This window comes from Myzus persicae, unplaced genomic scaffold (genome assembly GCF_001856785.1).
Source record: "Myzus persicae strain clone G006 unplaced genomic scaffold, MPER_G0061.0, whole genome shotgun sequence".
NCBI lineage: Eukaryota > Metazoa > Arthropoda > Insecta > Hemiptera > Aphididae > Myzus > Myzus persicae.
In genome coordinates, this window is record NW_019103603.1 from 148,622 (window position 1) to 165,314 (window position 16,693).

Consider the following 16,693-nt stretch of genomic DNA (forward strand, 5'->3'; position numbering starts at 1 on the left):
TATTATGGGGACCATCATACTGCATGCCGCACGGGCAGCTCGTGTGTGACTAATGATTTTGGGGGCTTTCCTTCCGCGCTCCCGTCGAAACACACCTGATCATTGTCAACCCCTCGTCGACTTCGGTTTAACCTTTGCGATTTATTGTCAAATTATATTTTGCCTATCAAACAATTTTTTTCGTATTTATATTTATAAGTAATAGGTTATGTGGGTAAGTCCACGAGTCCGTCTTAATTATATACTGGCGCACAATAAACGCGTAATACTCGCCACAATGTATAGTTACCTATCCGTATACCTATTGGCTATTGCTTTCACTCCGTCTAGACTCTAGACCGTTTTGAAAATCGATTATCGCGGACGTATAGTGCGCGGGGCATTATATAGAAATCGGATTATATCGTACGGTATTTTTTTTTTGTGATTTTAGAAACGAAATCCGTTTAGCGCGAACAACACGAGAATATTAATTAACGGCCCTGTCGCTGTGTATCAGGTCCTGTTTTGTCTTATTTGGTGAATTCCGGTCCATAAAAATTAATTGCCGTCGGACAGTGGGCAAAAAAATCGCGGCTGGCGTTATAGCAGGTGCCGTTTTTTTACGACTACCTATAGTTATTTTTTAACTCATTCCATGCGCACAGATTCTGCGTATTTAGTTCGTGCACACTATATAATAATATGCAGTATAAATTATATTTTAAATGCACCACGTGTCTCGTCCACAGGTCTCCCGATGCCATTGCGTCAAAATTGCATTTCCTACGTTCCTCTGTGGTATCGTCCGCGGTAATTTCCGATTCACACTGGAAAATCACACAGACATTTGATGTAGCCAATTACACTTCCGACGAAGCTGAACTCGCGAGTTAATATACTCATTTTCAAAAACGTCAGTTTTTTATTTTTCCGTCCGGTTGGTTGTCCAATTTGAGTTCATATTGTCTCGTCTGTACATCGGTATATATGTACACAATACATGTATATATATAGGTACAATATAATATAATATAGTGAGTCTTTTATTCGAACATACTTTGGCTTATAGTATCGAGACTTTCGATTTACTGTTTTACGTGCGCGAAATACGAGGACGGCGGCGCCTGCAGTCGTATAGGCGGAGTATACAGAAAATAAAAATTGGAAAAACGAAAAGTGTCATATTATATTATTATACATGCGAGACCCGCGCACGCGCACTCGCCCGCGTGAGTTCTCCCACGTCCATATACGTGTCCCATTATATCATATGTGTATAAATATATAACATTATATTATTATCCTTTTGTGGGCATCGCATATAATAATAATATTATGTACTGTATACACGCGTCGCCGCCGTGAAAAGGACACGCGGGAACCGATGGCCGGAAGCGATACGTCTATATACTATATATTAATATCATATTATTACATATTATGTGTATATATATATATACTATATAGACACCTCCCGTGTCCGTTGGACGTATATCACTTGATAATATTATTGTAGTGCGAGAAAACTGTATAATATATTATACTCACGCCGAGGCGCCGGGCGCAACGACGACGACAACGACGACACCGAAGACGGCCGCGTTATTATTATCATCGTCGTCGCGGTATATTATAATAGCGTACGCGCGTCTGGTCCTTCAATACAATAATATATTTTTTTTATATATATTGCGTTATTGTGGGTGTTCGAGTCATTGTATTAAACCGACAATACATACCGCCTATATGTTCACATTATATTGGTACGTCTCTCCGGGGCGATCGTCGCCATATTCGTTGTAAATTATTATTGGTTTTCAGTTAGCTGTGTTGATAATATATTATAATATATTATAGGCTTAACCAGTCGAAAATTAGGTCAATAGCTTGAGTTTTTGAGAGTTGATTTCCATTCGTACGTCACAATAATTTGATTTCTCTCTTCGACTTAACTGGAAGTAAATATTTGAGTTGATTTTGAATTTTTTCACCATGTAGGAAAATCAACATTTTATTTTTGTACGCCCTTTCTTAGATTTTTTATATTATATCTACGATATTCCATCAGTTTGGGCTCTTAGCACAGCTGTTTTATTTTAAATATATTACAATAATTAGCACTTGCATGTAAATAATAGTATGCGTATTATATGATTGCAGGTTGAATGGTGACAATGGCCGATACGGGATTGTTGGCTGCACCCGCGGCGGCGGCAGCCCGGCACAGCAAAGTGCAAACGCCGCCGCTGAGCGTGTTCTCGTCGGCCGAGGACACGGATTCGGAGGCCGAAGCCGATCGAACCCGTGACGAGGAAGACGATGACGACGATCACCAACACAAACACCAACACCATCACCACCTCCAGCAGCAGCAGCAACAACACCACCGCCGCCGTCAGCGTCAACTGCAGCAGCAGCAACACGCACTGCAGCAACAGCAGCCCGTTTGCTTGGCAGCCAGATCAAACGCGCCCGCCGTCAACCACAACAACAACAACAACAGCAACAGTAACAACAACAACAACAATATTAACAATAATCACAGTACGCGGAACAAGCGGAAAAATTTCCAGCCGCGAAACATCAGCTATACGCAGGACGCGGCTGAAGACGGTTGTGATGGCGGCAATGGGGGCGCCGGCGGAGACTCGGCAGCGGCCGGCGGCGACTCGACCGCGGCCGCAGTGCTCGACTTGAGCGCGTGCACCGGGTCCACCGTGGCCAAGCGGCCGCGCGTCGACGACGGTTCCGCACCGATGGATCTCACGTGCGCCGTAGCACAGCCCCCATCGGCTGGCGCGGTACCAACGGACAAGCGCCCGTCCACCGTCGCTGCGGCAGCAGCAGCCGCTGCCCATGGAGTCCAGCACCTGCTAGCGGCCGCGGCCGCCGCTGCCGGCCACCACCAACACCACCAGCCACACGAAGCGACCGACTTAAAGGAGTATGCCCAGAACACAGTCCGCGAGCTGCTGGAAATCTACGGGCTCAACACTGACGTGGCCGACGCCATCACCAACAACGTGCCGATGGTTAACTTCTCTACCGGTAAGTCAAAATACATGGTATATGATAAACACCAAATAATGATAATTTCGCATTATGTAAGATACTATACTTTAAGCGTCGAAAGAAAAGTTATCGGCTCAGATCGGTCGTATGTAACGTATTGCATATATTGAATAGTTTAGTAGACGGATTATTTGAACTATTTTCAGGGCTACAGGGTGACAGTTGAAGGAGATATTCAAATCTTCAAACTAATTTTGAGTTAATATTGTATAAATCAATACAAATTAATTTAAATATTAATCAAACATTAAATCAGACATTTTCTAATCGGGAGTATAAATTGTTTAATAACTAAATTTTAAAATTGTAATTGGCAAAGTTTTTAGCTGAAATTATTACATAGTAAGAAAAACATCTAAGAAGAACATATTTCTTAACAATATTTTAAAACAAGTAAACATACAATTTAAAAAGTAACTTATAGTAATAGTTTGAAGCTCATAACAAAAATAAGCAACCTTATTAACTCAATTTTCATTTTAAACTCATTAATTTTAACTCACGATTGCGCATCAAACACCGACGCGTGATGCCAGCGTCACCATACCGTCTCGTCGTTTTAAGCTCGATACGTCCATATTTTCGTATAAACCGAACTGGTAACTGGTAACTGGTATGAGGCTCGCTTTTAAAACAGTATGGACCAAAAGCCGATAGGCAGTCTCGTCGCCCTGTAAAGGACTCGACACTATGTGCGTGTATACGATATAGATAATGGATATCCTAACGATGAGAAGATGTTTACATAATGCGCGCGGTAGCTACGAATAGCTTGGCCCGAGGACGTTTCGAATATTGAATTCGTGTCTGAACCGCACACGCGATCGATTATTAATAGCAGCAGGTTATATATCGTGTATGTATACTATATTGTACATACATGTATGTGTGTGTGTGTGTGTTGATATGGGCACGCATAGGACCTCCAAAGTATGATGATTATGTATAATATGGATTGTACTAGAGAAGAGGTTTTTATGATAATATAATGTAAATCCGGATGCTTTGACGCAACCATCCGTATTTAGGTATGTATCGCGGTTTCAATTACACGAAAACGTGTTTCTTCGCAGAGTGGTCGTCCGATCGACCGAGATGAATTGATTAATGCATACGTATGAAAATATAAAACAATAATTAAAACGTCTTGAGGGGCCGCCCAATGAGCTCGCTCGCAACGGTATAATATAATAATAATACTTTAGGCAAAGCACGTAAGGAATTAGGACCAGTTGGAAAAAATCATATTGAAAAATTACAACCCGTTTGGACCAATTACTTATACGGGATTTTTTTTATATATATCTCAGTTATAATTAAGTATTAATTATTTTAAGACATAAACAACAAATTATTTAATTAGAATATAAGAAGTTATAACAAAAAAAAATAATAATAATAATAATAATGAGCAAATTATCTCGATGGACATTTTTTCTTATATTTATAAAGTAGTATGCCCCGTCACCTATAAAGACTAAAATTTCTTAAGTTTGGATCCATGAAAAAAAAATTTGCACTCTTTAATAAATCATACTACTGTTGATCACATTAAAATGACAAGGCTGATTTATAAGGTACATGCAATTTATACAAATATTATATCGTTATCATTATAATTTTAATATAACTATATTTATAACCAGACATAGGTATAATTAAATGCATAAATATGAATAATAGAAGCAATAATAATAGTGCACAACATAGTAATTATTAATTAATATTTAAATGTAGCACGGTTACTTAAACAAGATTTTTCTTCGATTTTCCAAATCTATATTGCATGTAGAGATAATGTATGCTTACATTTATGTATAAACGATAAATTGAAAAAAAACTTAGGAAATTTTCGTTATTTATACTAGGAACCTGCGGAGCTATGACTAATAATACGAATTATAATATAACTTAACGAGTTGGCCGACCAGCGCGTAATTCTCGGAAAAACAAAAGGCGCGTTTCTTCGGACTGGAGGAGATAAAGAGAACTGTTCAACCAATTCAATAACCCTCGTTTCGCCAAAATTTCGTCGCACTGCACAACATAACATAATATTATTATTAAGTTTTATACTCGTGGACAGACTGATAACCAACGAAAATTTGACAGTTAAGCCAGGTTCACAGCTCTATGTCGTCCGACGTATCGTGTCCAAAAGTTGGGTAGAGTCAAACTCTGGGAAATTCCTGGTATACTGTGGTTACTGAATAGTAAATGATACTATAATCCTCGGCTAATCAGAATATGATAAAAGCTACACAACATTTAACAGACGCTGCAGGTTTGCAGCTATTGCTGTAAACCCGGCTTAACCCGCTTGTCGAGAGTGAACCGTATACCGTGTATACGGTTAGCTCGACCAAGCACTTACAGCGGTTGCTGTATTATAGTAGCTCGTAGGTTTTTATAACCTTATTGTTTATATTAAAGGAGGGACGCGTTCAAAGAGTTGTCGCTGAATCATTTATCTGTGAAATCCCGCGAAGTTCTGAGGCCACCGATAAACACGGTTAACCATAATGTTTAAATGTATCGTGACAAGTGGGTTAACGACGGTATTTTTTGTCAGTTTCGTTTTACGTAGGCGCGTGTGCAGTGCGACAAAATTCCAGCCTCGAATCTCAATCTATAACCAACAATTTTTGAGTGCGTATATTATGAAGAGTTGAGCAGTTGTAAAACATGTCTTGATCAGCTGTAGTCGGTAGCCATATTCCGCCATATCTCTAGGATTAAGCGTCAATTGTGAAGGTACGATGCACTAAGTTATATTAGGTATTTTAATAAAACAAGTAGATATTTACTGCATTCACAAATATGTATGAATATAGACAATTTTACTATAAATATTTAGAAATTAGAATTTCGTTTAATTCTTTTGTAATTGATCCAAACGAGTCCTACCCATTAATATCTTAAAAAATAATACAAATAACGACCGGAGACGATATTTTCACTAAAACTGCCGAAAAAGAACACCCACGGATGGCGCACCCGCGGTGAACGTCTCCTTTGTATACTTGTATAATGCTCATACGGCCTATTATAGCCTATAGATACATATTATAGTTTCAGTGACGATACACTGTTTTATATACTCATTACCGCGTACTTAAGCGAGGCGTTTGAGGTACAGGCGGGGAGGGATGGGTATTCGTGCGTATTGCAGGATCGACCTTGATGAATAATCTACTCTGCAGTTACCCACCTATAGATGTAATATCTACGACGTTTAAATTTGAAATCATTTCGTTCGGTAATTTTTTCTCATTTCTTTTCGTTAATATTTATTTTTTTATTATTCTTATTATTCCATCGCCGGACTTGTTCACACACTGCCGCCGCCGTTGCTCTACACATCATCATCATCACACACACACACACACACTAGCTCGCGCCCGCGTGTTGTATTCGTGGCACCTGTAAATTTTGTAAGAATGTGTCGACTCACCTCGGCAATCATTATCCTCATCTCAGTCGTGGGAACGATTAATCAAACCTTCCCCCCCCCCATACTTACACCCATCCACGTTTTGAATCAGTCTCTTTACACACTCGGCCGTACTAGGTATCTATACATTACGCCCGATGACTTATACCCGAGTTGCGTATTATGGAGATTTTTCTTTCTATATTTCGAATGACGCGTAATTAACAACAATATATTGCAGTTGCACACGATATTTTACACGAATACGTTTCGGATGGGTACCTAACGTCATGGAGTATCGTCCATAAGACGTCGATAGAGAGGATTTCGGAAAGCACACACGTAAAGAAAAATACACGATTTCCAACCAATATGTTCAAGTAATAAATTATAATACCTACATGGGTATATTGTTGCTTTGGGGAGCGAACGCATTATCGTTACTCGTCGCCATACACACCTACATAATAATAATAAATACTATATATGCTTGTACGACTAATGTACGCATTTTATTGGTCATTAAAGATTCGCAGAAGGGGAAAAAGAGCTGTATATAAGCCTGTAGAGTTTTTAACGAAAAAAAAAATAAAACACAAGTCTAGTGAGACTTTATTTTAATGAAAAATAAAACGAGCGTTGTACACACACACAGGGTTGTAAAAACCGTCTGTCTTTGGGAGACGAAGGCGGTGGCGGCGGACTCGTTCATTTTTTTTTTTATGGTCATAATATTCTTTTTTTAGGCCGATACAAATCGTATGCTAACATCTGCAATAAATTATGGCCAATGTGTGCGCGCTGGCCTTAAAAACATGGAAAAAAACCAAGAAAATATTCCTATAGTGTTGGCGCGGCAATAGCGGCGACGGTGGCGGCGTTGGCGGTGGTGATGTTGGTAACGTTGGCGAGGGTCGAAGGGAAAAAAATTTGCCGCAAAAACCGTCTTGAGGGAACCGCCCGGCCATGTTGGCCCCGTTTTTATGACGCGATACGCGAAACTTTTACGATAGCTTTAACTGTCCCAGACGGACGGACGCGTTTTTCTATTATATTCCGGGGTGCGTTTTATTGACTATATTTTCTTCGCCGTTTTCCCTTCCCGCTGCACGACATCATGCCGTCGCGCCCTCTCCCACTCACTCACACTCGCTCGGTGAGTCTTTCTCTCTCATTCTCTCTCACTCTCCCTCTCTCTTTCTCTCTACACCTCTGCAATATACCTCGGCGGCTCTCCGTCTATTGCCCCGCGCCACTACCGCACTATCCCTGTAGTACGATTTTTAATTGTTCGAAAAATATCGTTATATACGTATTCGAACCACCACCCTGACCGATTTCTTTTGTTTCCCTACAGCACACCCCATTGCCGACGGTTTTATTGTCGTCCATTGTCGGGGAAACGAGTCGTTTTCATAAAAAATAAATAAAAAAACAATAAAAATCGTCTCCGATCGACTTCCAATCGTACCGACAGCATAATATAATATAATAATAATCCATGATAATGTTATGCCATCACGTATCTTCCGAGTAGTTCCAACAAATCGTTGAGATTACTTATATTATGTATGTTGTACCTATATATTACACATATTTACACATGCAGAAGTATAATTATAAGTTATAACTCTATTATGACTCACGCCATGAGAATTTCAATATTTCACTATACCTGCGGTAAAAGCAAAATCAAACAAACAAATACGAGTGTACTCGCCGCAATAGCAAAGCTCGCGAGAGGATTCACCTATATTATATGCGAGTATAAATGAGCTATAGTATAATAATACATTTTTTTATCATAATATGTATAATATATATTTTATAACAAGGAACGCCACCGTTACAACGGCTTATACCTATAAATCATAATTTATATTAAATTGTGATACATTCACAGCAAAGGGGTTTCATGTCTCTTGGAACAAATCGAGTTTTCTGCGAATTTCTTTGCATTCAAGTGTTTCAGTGTCACCATCGGTCTGACGTAGTACTGCAAGTCTGCAACAAACATTTTATACACATACATTTCAACATATATAAATAATACACACATTGATACATTGATTATACACTGCGGGTAAAACGCTGTATAATGTAATATTTGAGTATTATAAAATTCACACCAAACTACGTCGAGTTTCGTGTCGTACACATATAATATATTATATAAATTCAAAGTGGACGCATGTTACTACATATTATCGGTTTGTCGAGTCAGCGAATTCTCTACGGTTATACACCTTCATATATACACACACAAATACGATATATATGTTATTAATACGTATAGGACATACGTATATAGGATATATAATATAAAACCGTCCGCCGCCGCCCCGATGACCCTTCTTGACGAGTGCAATTGAAATGCTGCAATTTTGCGCACCGCTCGCGACGTGTTGTGCAGTGTCGGGTAGGGACGGTACGGAAACGGTAATCGGATTTTCTTCGAGTGGAAAACACGCTTTGTACGGTTTCGTCAATGCGGGTTTTCTTTTGCAACCAATGGCAAATTTCACCCCAGTGTCTTTTAGGACAATTTTTTTCCTCGTATTTTCTATTTCCTATCACTATATTATTTACTTATTTATTTCGTTTTTGATTTTCATTTTATTATCATTAATTTATTACTACTATTATTACTATTTTCCTATGTTGAAAGGTTTCGGAAACCTACCGACGGCGCTCGACAACGACGGCGGTTCGCGTGTATCGCGGCCGACCCCAGCTGGGTTTTATATAACACGAGCGCGTAAACCGAACCTTATCGCATTATCACGCCCGCGGTCTGCACATAATATATGTAATATATTTATTATTATTATTATGTTGCGCATTTGTGTCGTCGGTTCCTAGAATGACGCCTGGGGCGTGTCTCTTTACTGGCGTTGGTCACTGAGCTTCCAATGATAAATGGTTTGCCTTTACATATAATATTATAAAGTTGAGAAAATATATATTATGGAAGTAGGAGGTGGTGGAAGCGGTGGTCCACGGAGTCCAGTGAAGTAGAAATTAGGGAGCATTTAACAAATAACAAATTCACACTTTCGAATGCATTGTTTTTTTTACTCTTAGTCTTGCCTATGCAACACCAGAGCCTGGCAAATTGTATACCACACATATGGTTACCCCTTCTACCACCCAATAATAATACACAGTAGCAGTCATATTATAGCCAACTCGATTCTTGATAAATTATTGATGTAAGGAGACAATCGCTGGCGTCGTTTGAAAAATTATTTACCCTTATAGCATGTTCGTTGGAACCCTTTTCTGCGTATTACGATAAACGAACGCTTTCGCTGTATTTTTTCCCACTTAGTAGTTCGTTTTTTCTATCTTCTTGACTTAAGTTGTCCGTCATCAGCTATTATACTGACTTAAATTAACATGGGGCTGAAAATTACAGTGTTACTTAGCATCGATCCCATGCAACAACATAACGTAGAGCAACTTTAACTTAGATTTTAGATATGACTACTATTCTTGTGCTGTAAAGGGTCATCGGTAAACCACATTTATTCATTTTATCGTGAATATGATACGTCATACCAGTTATTTTTTATGCTCTTCAACAGATTTCTTATTTGTCAAGTATATGTCAAAAACTATGGTCGGTTCTCAAAAGGAATCATTCATTTGCGTGTATGTTATATTATAATAATAATATGACATAGCCGGTACATCGTAGATCGTACATGTGTACACCACGCGCGCACGATGAACTCCCTTCCTCTTAATATCAGGCTATTCTTGTCCACCGCCACCTCTAGTTGGCAAATTATACTCGGTGGACATGTTATTTCAACTAGGACCGTTATTTGCCGAAGTACGTCAATGTATAACGAGGTTATTACCGGGATCGACATCTGTAATTACACATTCTATAACCATTATAATATTATTATTTTTTATCCGTACAATGTATGTGTGTGTGTGTGTGTGTGTGTGTGTGAATTTATTTTGTGGGCATATCTACACTGGTGTTGAGATATGTTCGAGTTTCCATCGATCGATTCGATTTTAAGTACTACAGACGTGTTATTTTCGAGATGCGTGCAGATCACAAATTATAATATAATATACGTGTATTAAATATAGTAGTACAAGCAATCAATTATAATCTAATTTTCTTATATCGTGCAAATGTAATACTATGCGTTCGTTTGTTTTTGATTCATTTTTCTGTTATATACCTAGCCGATTTGTATAATATTAAATACAGGCATACGCCTCAAGATAACTAGACGAGTTCTTCTTTTCGTACCTAATCTTTAGGTTTATGAAGTACCTATTATTAATAAATACAATTCGGCGGGTCATACGACGATTTATTTACATTCTTACCTACAAAATTTAAGTTAATTGATATATGTATAGAACAATTGGAAGCGCCCACGTGTGGCTGTTCTGCAGAGTTTTTCTAACGACGTTATTATATTTTAATGTTTTCATCAATTATTATAATGATTTAGAGAGCCGTGTCAAAACACACTCGGACTAACAGCGAGTTGTCTCGTTTTAATGGAAAACCATTCACCAGAACGCAGTTAGGTCCAGTCGCACATTATAATAATAACGCTTAAAAACCTTATATGTACATATATGACGTATATTATGAAGGTACGGAAAGTCGTATTTCTGTAGCTATATTATATATTATAATATGTCTGCGCTATAGTGACGTGTGTCTGCAAACACTGCACGAAACCAGTCTCAGATTTGATTTCGCCGGTTATCGAATTACAGCTGAACGTTTTAATTTTCGCCTTTTTCAAGTCGTATAATATACCTATATTATGTATTTTAGTATTTATATACATACATAGTATATAATATTATTATTATTGCACGAAAAACACGAACACTAATGTTCGTTACAATTATAATAATGTATAATATAGCGGTACTATAACGTGGATACTATGTATATACTATATATATATATTATATATTTAATATGGTAGTAGCGTTTATTCCAAAACACACACATTATAATATATAATATTATATACGTGTGCGTTAATACGATTCTAACGATCGTTATACGTTCGGGCGCTTTTAATTTGATTTTTTTTTCAACAACGCGTCATCCGAAATCTTCGAGCTTTCGGTTTACCTATTTACTTGTATCTATCGTTTATAGAAATATAGGTAAGCCTATATTAACGATAACTTGGAAAAGCAGATGTCAAAAGAACCCCCGCCGAGGATCGGCATAAACTATAATAATATACAGCTGGCATACATCTGGCCAGGTATGATAATCTTATATATATATATATATATGTGTGTGTTTTTTATTATTTATCCCCATGTACACGGAAAACACTTGAAAACATATTTTCGTACGATTTTTTCCCCCATTATTTAATCCTTTCGGTTATTCTCTGGGAACTCAGCGTAACCCCTTCCGATTCGTTATTTTGGGTGTCCTGGATACACACACACGCACGCGAGCACGTATATGTATTTGTATATACGAACGATATGAGGGTTAAAAAACTGCACCACGACAGCTGCACAACGTGTGTAATCAGATTTTTCTCTTTTGTTTTGGGTTCAACGGCCAAAGGTTTGCGCTAGGATTTTCAAGTAATGTTTAATATAGTAGATCCTTGTGCACAGTGACGATGGAAATGCCTAGCTACCTAACATTAACTGAAAAGTAAAATATCTATTCAGATTCAAAATATTATAATAATGCACTATATAATGTATAGTTACAAATGCTAACCTATAATAATAGAACAACTAGTGCTGAAGAAGTAATCATAACTTGTAAAAACTGCTCGTGCCACTAGAATTGAATGCGCTGCAGAACAAAAATATAATATTGTAATAATATACTGCATATTTAAATATAATATATTATGTAGTAGTGGTATCGGAGAGGATAAGGCGTAGTTATTATTATTTAAGTCGATAAACAATGATGTCACGATGGATCCGCGGACCAAAGAGGCTTACCAAAAAACGCTTACGTCACTTCGATCAATATGAACATAACTGTTTTGATTTACCAAATACGGCGTTTGTTGACGAGTGTAAGCCACGTTTTTTACTTCCATTTCATATTACCGAGAGCACGTTCATAATACAACTTTTTTCATTTTTTTCTTTCCACATTTTTTTTTAAGAAGAAATAATACTTAAACACGCACACATACATACGCCTTATATAGGATAACACATTGTAGAAACACACCAGATTTGTGTGTTCAATGAATTCTACTGTTCGTCAAGTGGCCAAACACATTGCATCATGCACTACGTCCGTGTTTAAATATAATATAATACATTAACCATGAAAATAAGTATACACAAGTAATTTAGTTTTTATAAAAATACTTTGTTCGATTTTTTTTGGTGTGTGCGAGTTCATTGTAATATTTGAATACGATGATAGAATGTAAATATAATTCTAATGAATTGAATTATAAAAACACATAACTCAATTACGTCGTAAATTCGTAAATTATTATCATAGTTGCAGCTCAATCATCATTTATTAGATATTTAGATGTAATTTGTATTTGTATTTTTAATAATATCACATTATTCAAGAATATTATACAAAAACGACATTGTAGCGCACATAAAGTGGTATAATACACTCTCCTATACTTATTAAACGTGTGCCACTATACGTAAACAATATGTATATTATAATATACGAAGAAAAGTGCACTTATAATATACAGTTTGAGTCAAACCACTTGAAATTAACGTTTCGAGAAAATACTTTCTCGGATATTTACGGGTTTAAAAGTATGGTTCGATGGACTGTATACATTGTTTTTGGTAAAAGAACTACTTCCCTACGCGTATGAGTTACTCATGTGGAAAATGTTCAGTCTATTGTTGTATAGTGGAGTTGTTAACTAGTCCGATGGATGGATGCATCTAAAGTCAAATGCGGTAAAAAACATCTTAATATCACTGACATTTTAATTTTTTTTTTCTCATTGGGATTTGTTAAATTTCAATTCGTCTAAAAACCAGCATAGAGCCAGTCACTTGTGACGATCTCCATTTTTCCGACGAAAAAAAAATAATTCTAGACAGTTGCCCGGAAATAATGAACTATTATATTCATTAATATTTCATACCGCTACAGTGTATATGTGTGTATTAACAAAACGTATTCATTAAAATTCGTAGAAATTAATCATTACAACTGTAGAGCGGATGTACTCTATATAGCATTATGCATAATTTTTCGGATAGTTAAATACTTAAATAAACAACCCGTCTGAAAATGACCAAAAATTCATGAATAATTTACCAACAATGATACACATGTATAACTAGCAGTATATAATATAAGAATAATTTTACCGGTAAATTATAGGTGATATCTTTCAACAGCTATCCACGTATTATTCGTATAATATAATGTTATATATTTGTGTAGGTTGTAGGTATATGTGAATGAATACTTGAAACATATCTAGTTCTAGCGGCTATCCATATTATTTTCACAAATCACTAACAAAAATACTGGTGGCATATTTTATTGCTCGGTGAACGAATAAAACAGAGGGAAAAAAACTTTTTTCTTGTACCATATTTTCGGGGAAAGAACTTTGGGGTCTCCGCCATATAGGCCGTTAATCTTTTTGTTACTTACGTGTGTCGTCGAGGACTTCAGAAAAAAACGTATAAAATAAAACGATCTTCGCTATTCACACGCAATCTAACTCTATCATCGAAGCCTTCTCTTTTTATTATTATTATTTTTTTATTGTCAAATCGTATAATATAAATGCAAAAGTATCCTGCCGAGTTGTCGACAATAGGCGGCGAGCCACGTACGTACAACAACCTATATCCTATACCTACCTATCTTGTCAGCTGCTGACTGTGTTTTTTGCAAAATCATATTCCTGGTTAAACGCCCAAGCACGGTGGGAACAAAATAGGATGTCATCCATTAGTCCCCTTTAAAAAACGTAAAAAAATTATCCCGGTCCCAGGATATTATGCGGAGCGAAAAAAACCTCTCGTTTATATAGCTTTTAACCTGTTCAATTGATCTCCCCATGTGTCTACGCTTCGCACAAATATAAATATATATATATATATATAATATAATAATGAGGATATCAAACTGCCGAAGGGGACTGCTACAGTGCTTGGTATACGGCGTTAGTGTGTACTAGTGTGCGTGTGTACGGTTATTAACAGTTTCCACCGCAAATAATATTTACCCGTTTTACGGAAACCCTCGTGCAAAAATATTCGGTCGAAAAAATATATAATATACGATATGGGGGGTGACAAGTGTGACATAGGGGTCGAGGGTTTTTTTTCGGACGCTACAGCACGAACCCCCAGCGCATAGGCACGCACGCATACACGCTCGCGGATTAAGACGGTAATGACGGGAACGAAATAACCGAAACACTCGAAATTTTTTCATCGTTTTTTTTTTTTATCCTTCCGGGTGTCACATTACCAACGCATTGTGCTCCACTTTTACGGGTCCCTGGGTCACAATGGGAAACGGATTGAACCCGTCCACGCGAACCGCTGCAGCGGGGCAAAATGCAGATCACGAGAGCAATATAATGTTATAATATTAGGTATTATATTATTATGTAGAGGCGTTTATTGTATACACAATATAGATATTATTATATCATATCTAAAATATATCAACTATTGTACGTAAATAATATAATATAGAGTATATTTTTTTATGCAAACGTTATTTTATTATCATTTCGTTATTGTTTTATTGGGGGAAACTAATGGTTCCTATACATTAAATGGGCAAGTAAAAAAATAAAAATAAAAAAAATAAAATAAAACCTATAAATTAGTCAAATGTGAAATATTCCAGTAGTGGAAACTACTTTTTAATTTAACATGTAAATGCGTATCCGGGGCCCCTGTTTGCGACTTCTCACGCGATATAGCAATTTCGGGAGCAATATATATATACTAACAGTATTATTTTTAAAAAAACCGTCGAAAATAAAAACATTAACCTGGCGATTACAGACCGTGATCCTTGTCGACGAGATTAACGCGTTATACTGACTAAACGACGGTTACTTGACGACGATAATGGGCGTATTTACATAAAACGCTATATATGTACACCTATATAATTGTATACGTATATATAAACTCGCAATCGAGAAATAACGACTGGTCAAACAACACGGTAAACGACATAACAAATTTTCAGGAATTTGTGGTAAACAATATTTCGAATACAAATCATTATAATTTTCACGAAATACTATAAATTAACATGTAGACACACATAACCAATAAAATAGGTTGTATTGGTTCAAAAGAAAAACGAATTCACACCGGTGAGTATCACGAAAGCGTCTAACGATGACCCATGGGTCATGACCGTCATTGACGAAGTCTGGAGACAAAGTGATGCCGAAAAAAATGTAGAATTCTATAGTGCCGTTTTGATGGAAATTACCTATGCTAATATATATGGTTATAGCCTATCATAATTTATCATGATAGTTTTTTATTTTCGAACGGAAAATTGTAGTTTGCACTTGATAGATGTATAACGTATTATTATTTATTACAGTATACCTAAGGGCTATAGGAATTCTATTGCGGCGTGTTAACAACATGGCCATACAATTGAATATGTGCGTGCTTAAAATTTTTGATATTGAACGATAACTTTATAGGTGAGCTATACTGTTATCTCAGTAATCTCTAGAGTCAACTACCTGTATATCGTATTATTTGCGTATTACTATTTACTAGCGTCCGACAGCTACAGCAGTAGCGTCGCGTCTTCGTCACGTTCGTCGTTCTAGATACGTCAAACAGACACTCCGGGGATTTTCGAAGGTGGATTTTTTTTGTGACTTCTCGCACGATTTCTCGTGGAAAAATATATTCACTTCACGATTTACGCCAAAAGAAAGAGAATAAAAATGATAAACGTGTGTGTTATTCAAAGACGATAAATAATAAAAACGAATAATAATATTATATATGTATAATACTCACATAAATATATTACATTATTATTATGATTATTATTATATTGTAATAATATGTGAACCACATTTTCATTACGCATAATAAACATGCCAGTGTGTGCTACTGACGCCCGTGGCGTTCCACAACGCCGATACAAATATGAAATAAAAAATATTAAATGTATGTGTATATAAAATGCTTATCTTACGCCAACTGACAGGT

At 36.8% G+C, this 16,693-nt stretch overlaps 1 protein-coding gene across 2 annotated transcripts in view; it reads left to right on the forward strand.

Moving 5' to 3' along the window:
• LOC111034906 (zinc finger protein castor homolog 1) overlaps positions 1-16,693 on the forward strand; it is an 83,471-nt gene that overhangs the window by 25,159 nt on the left and 41,619 nt on the right. For both annotated transcript variants that reach the window (XM_022316331.1, XM_022316332.1), the window contains exon 2: positions 2,143-3,030. In XM_022316331.1, coding sequence (XP_022172023.1) covers positions 2,148-3,030 — 883 coding nt within the window. In that variant the 5' untranslated portion in view covers positions 2,143-2,147. The remainder of the gene's footprint in view (positions 1-2,142; positions 3,031-16,693) is intronic.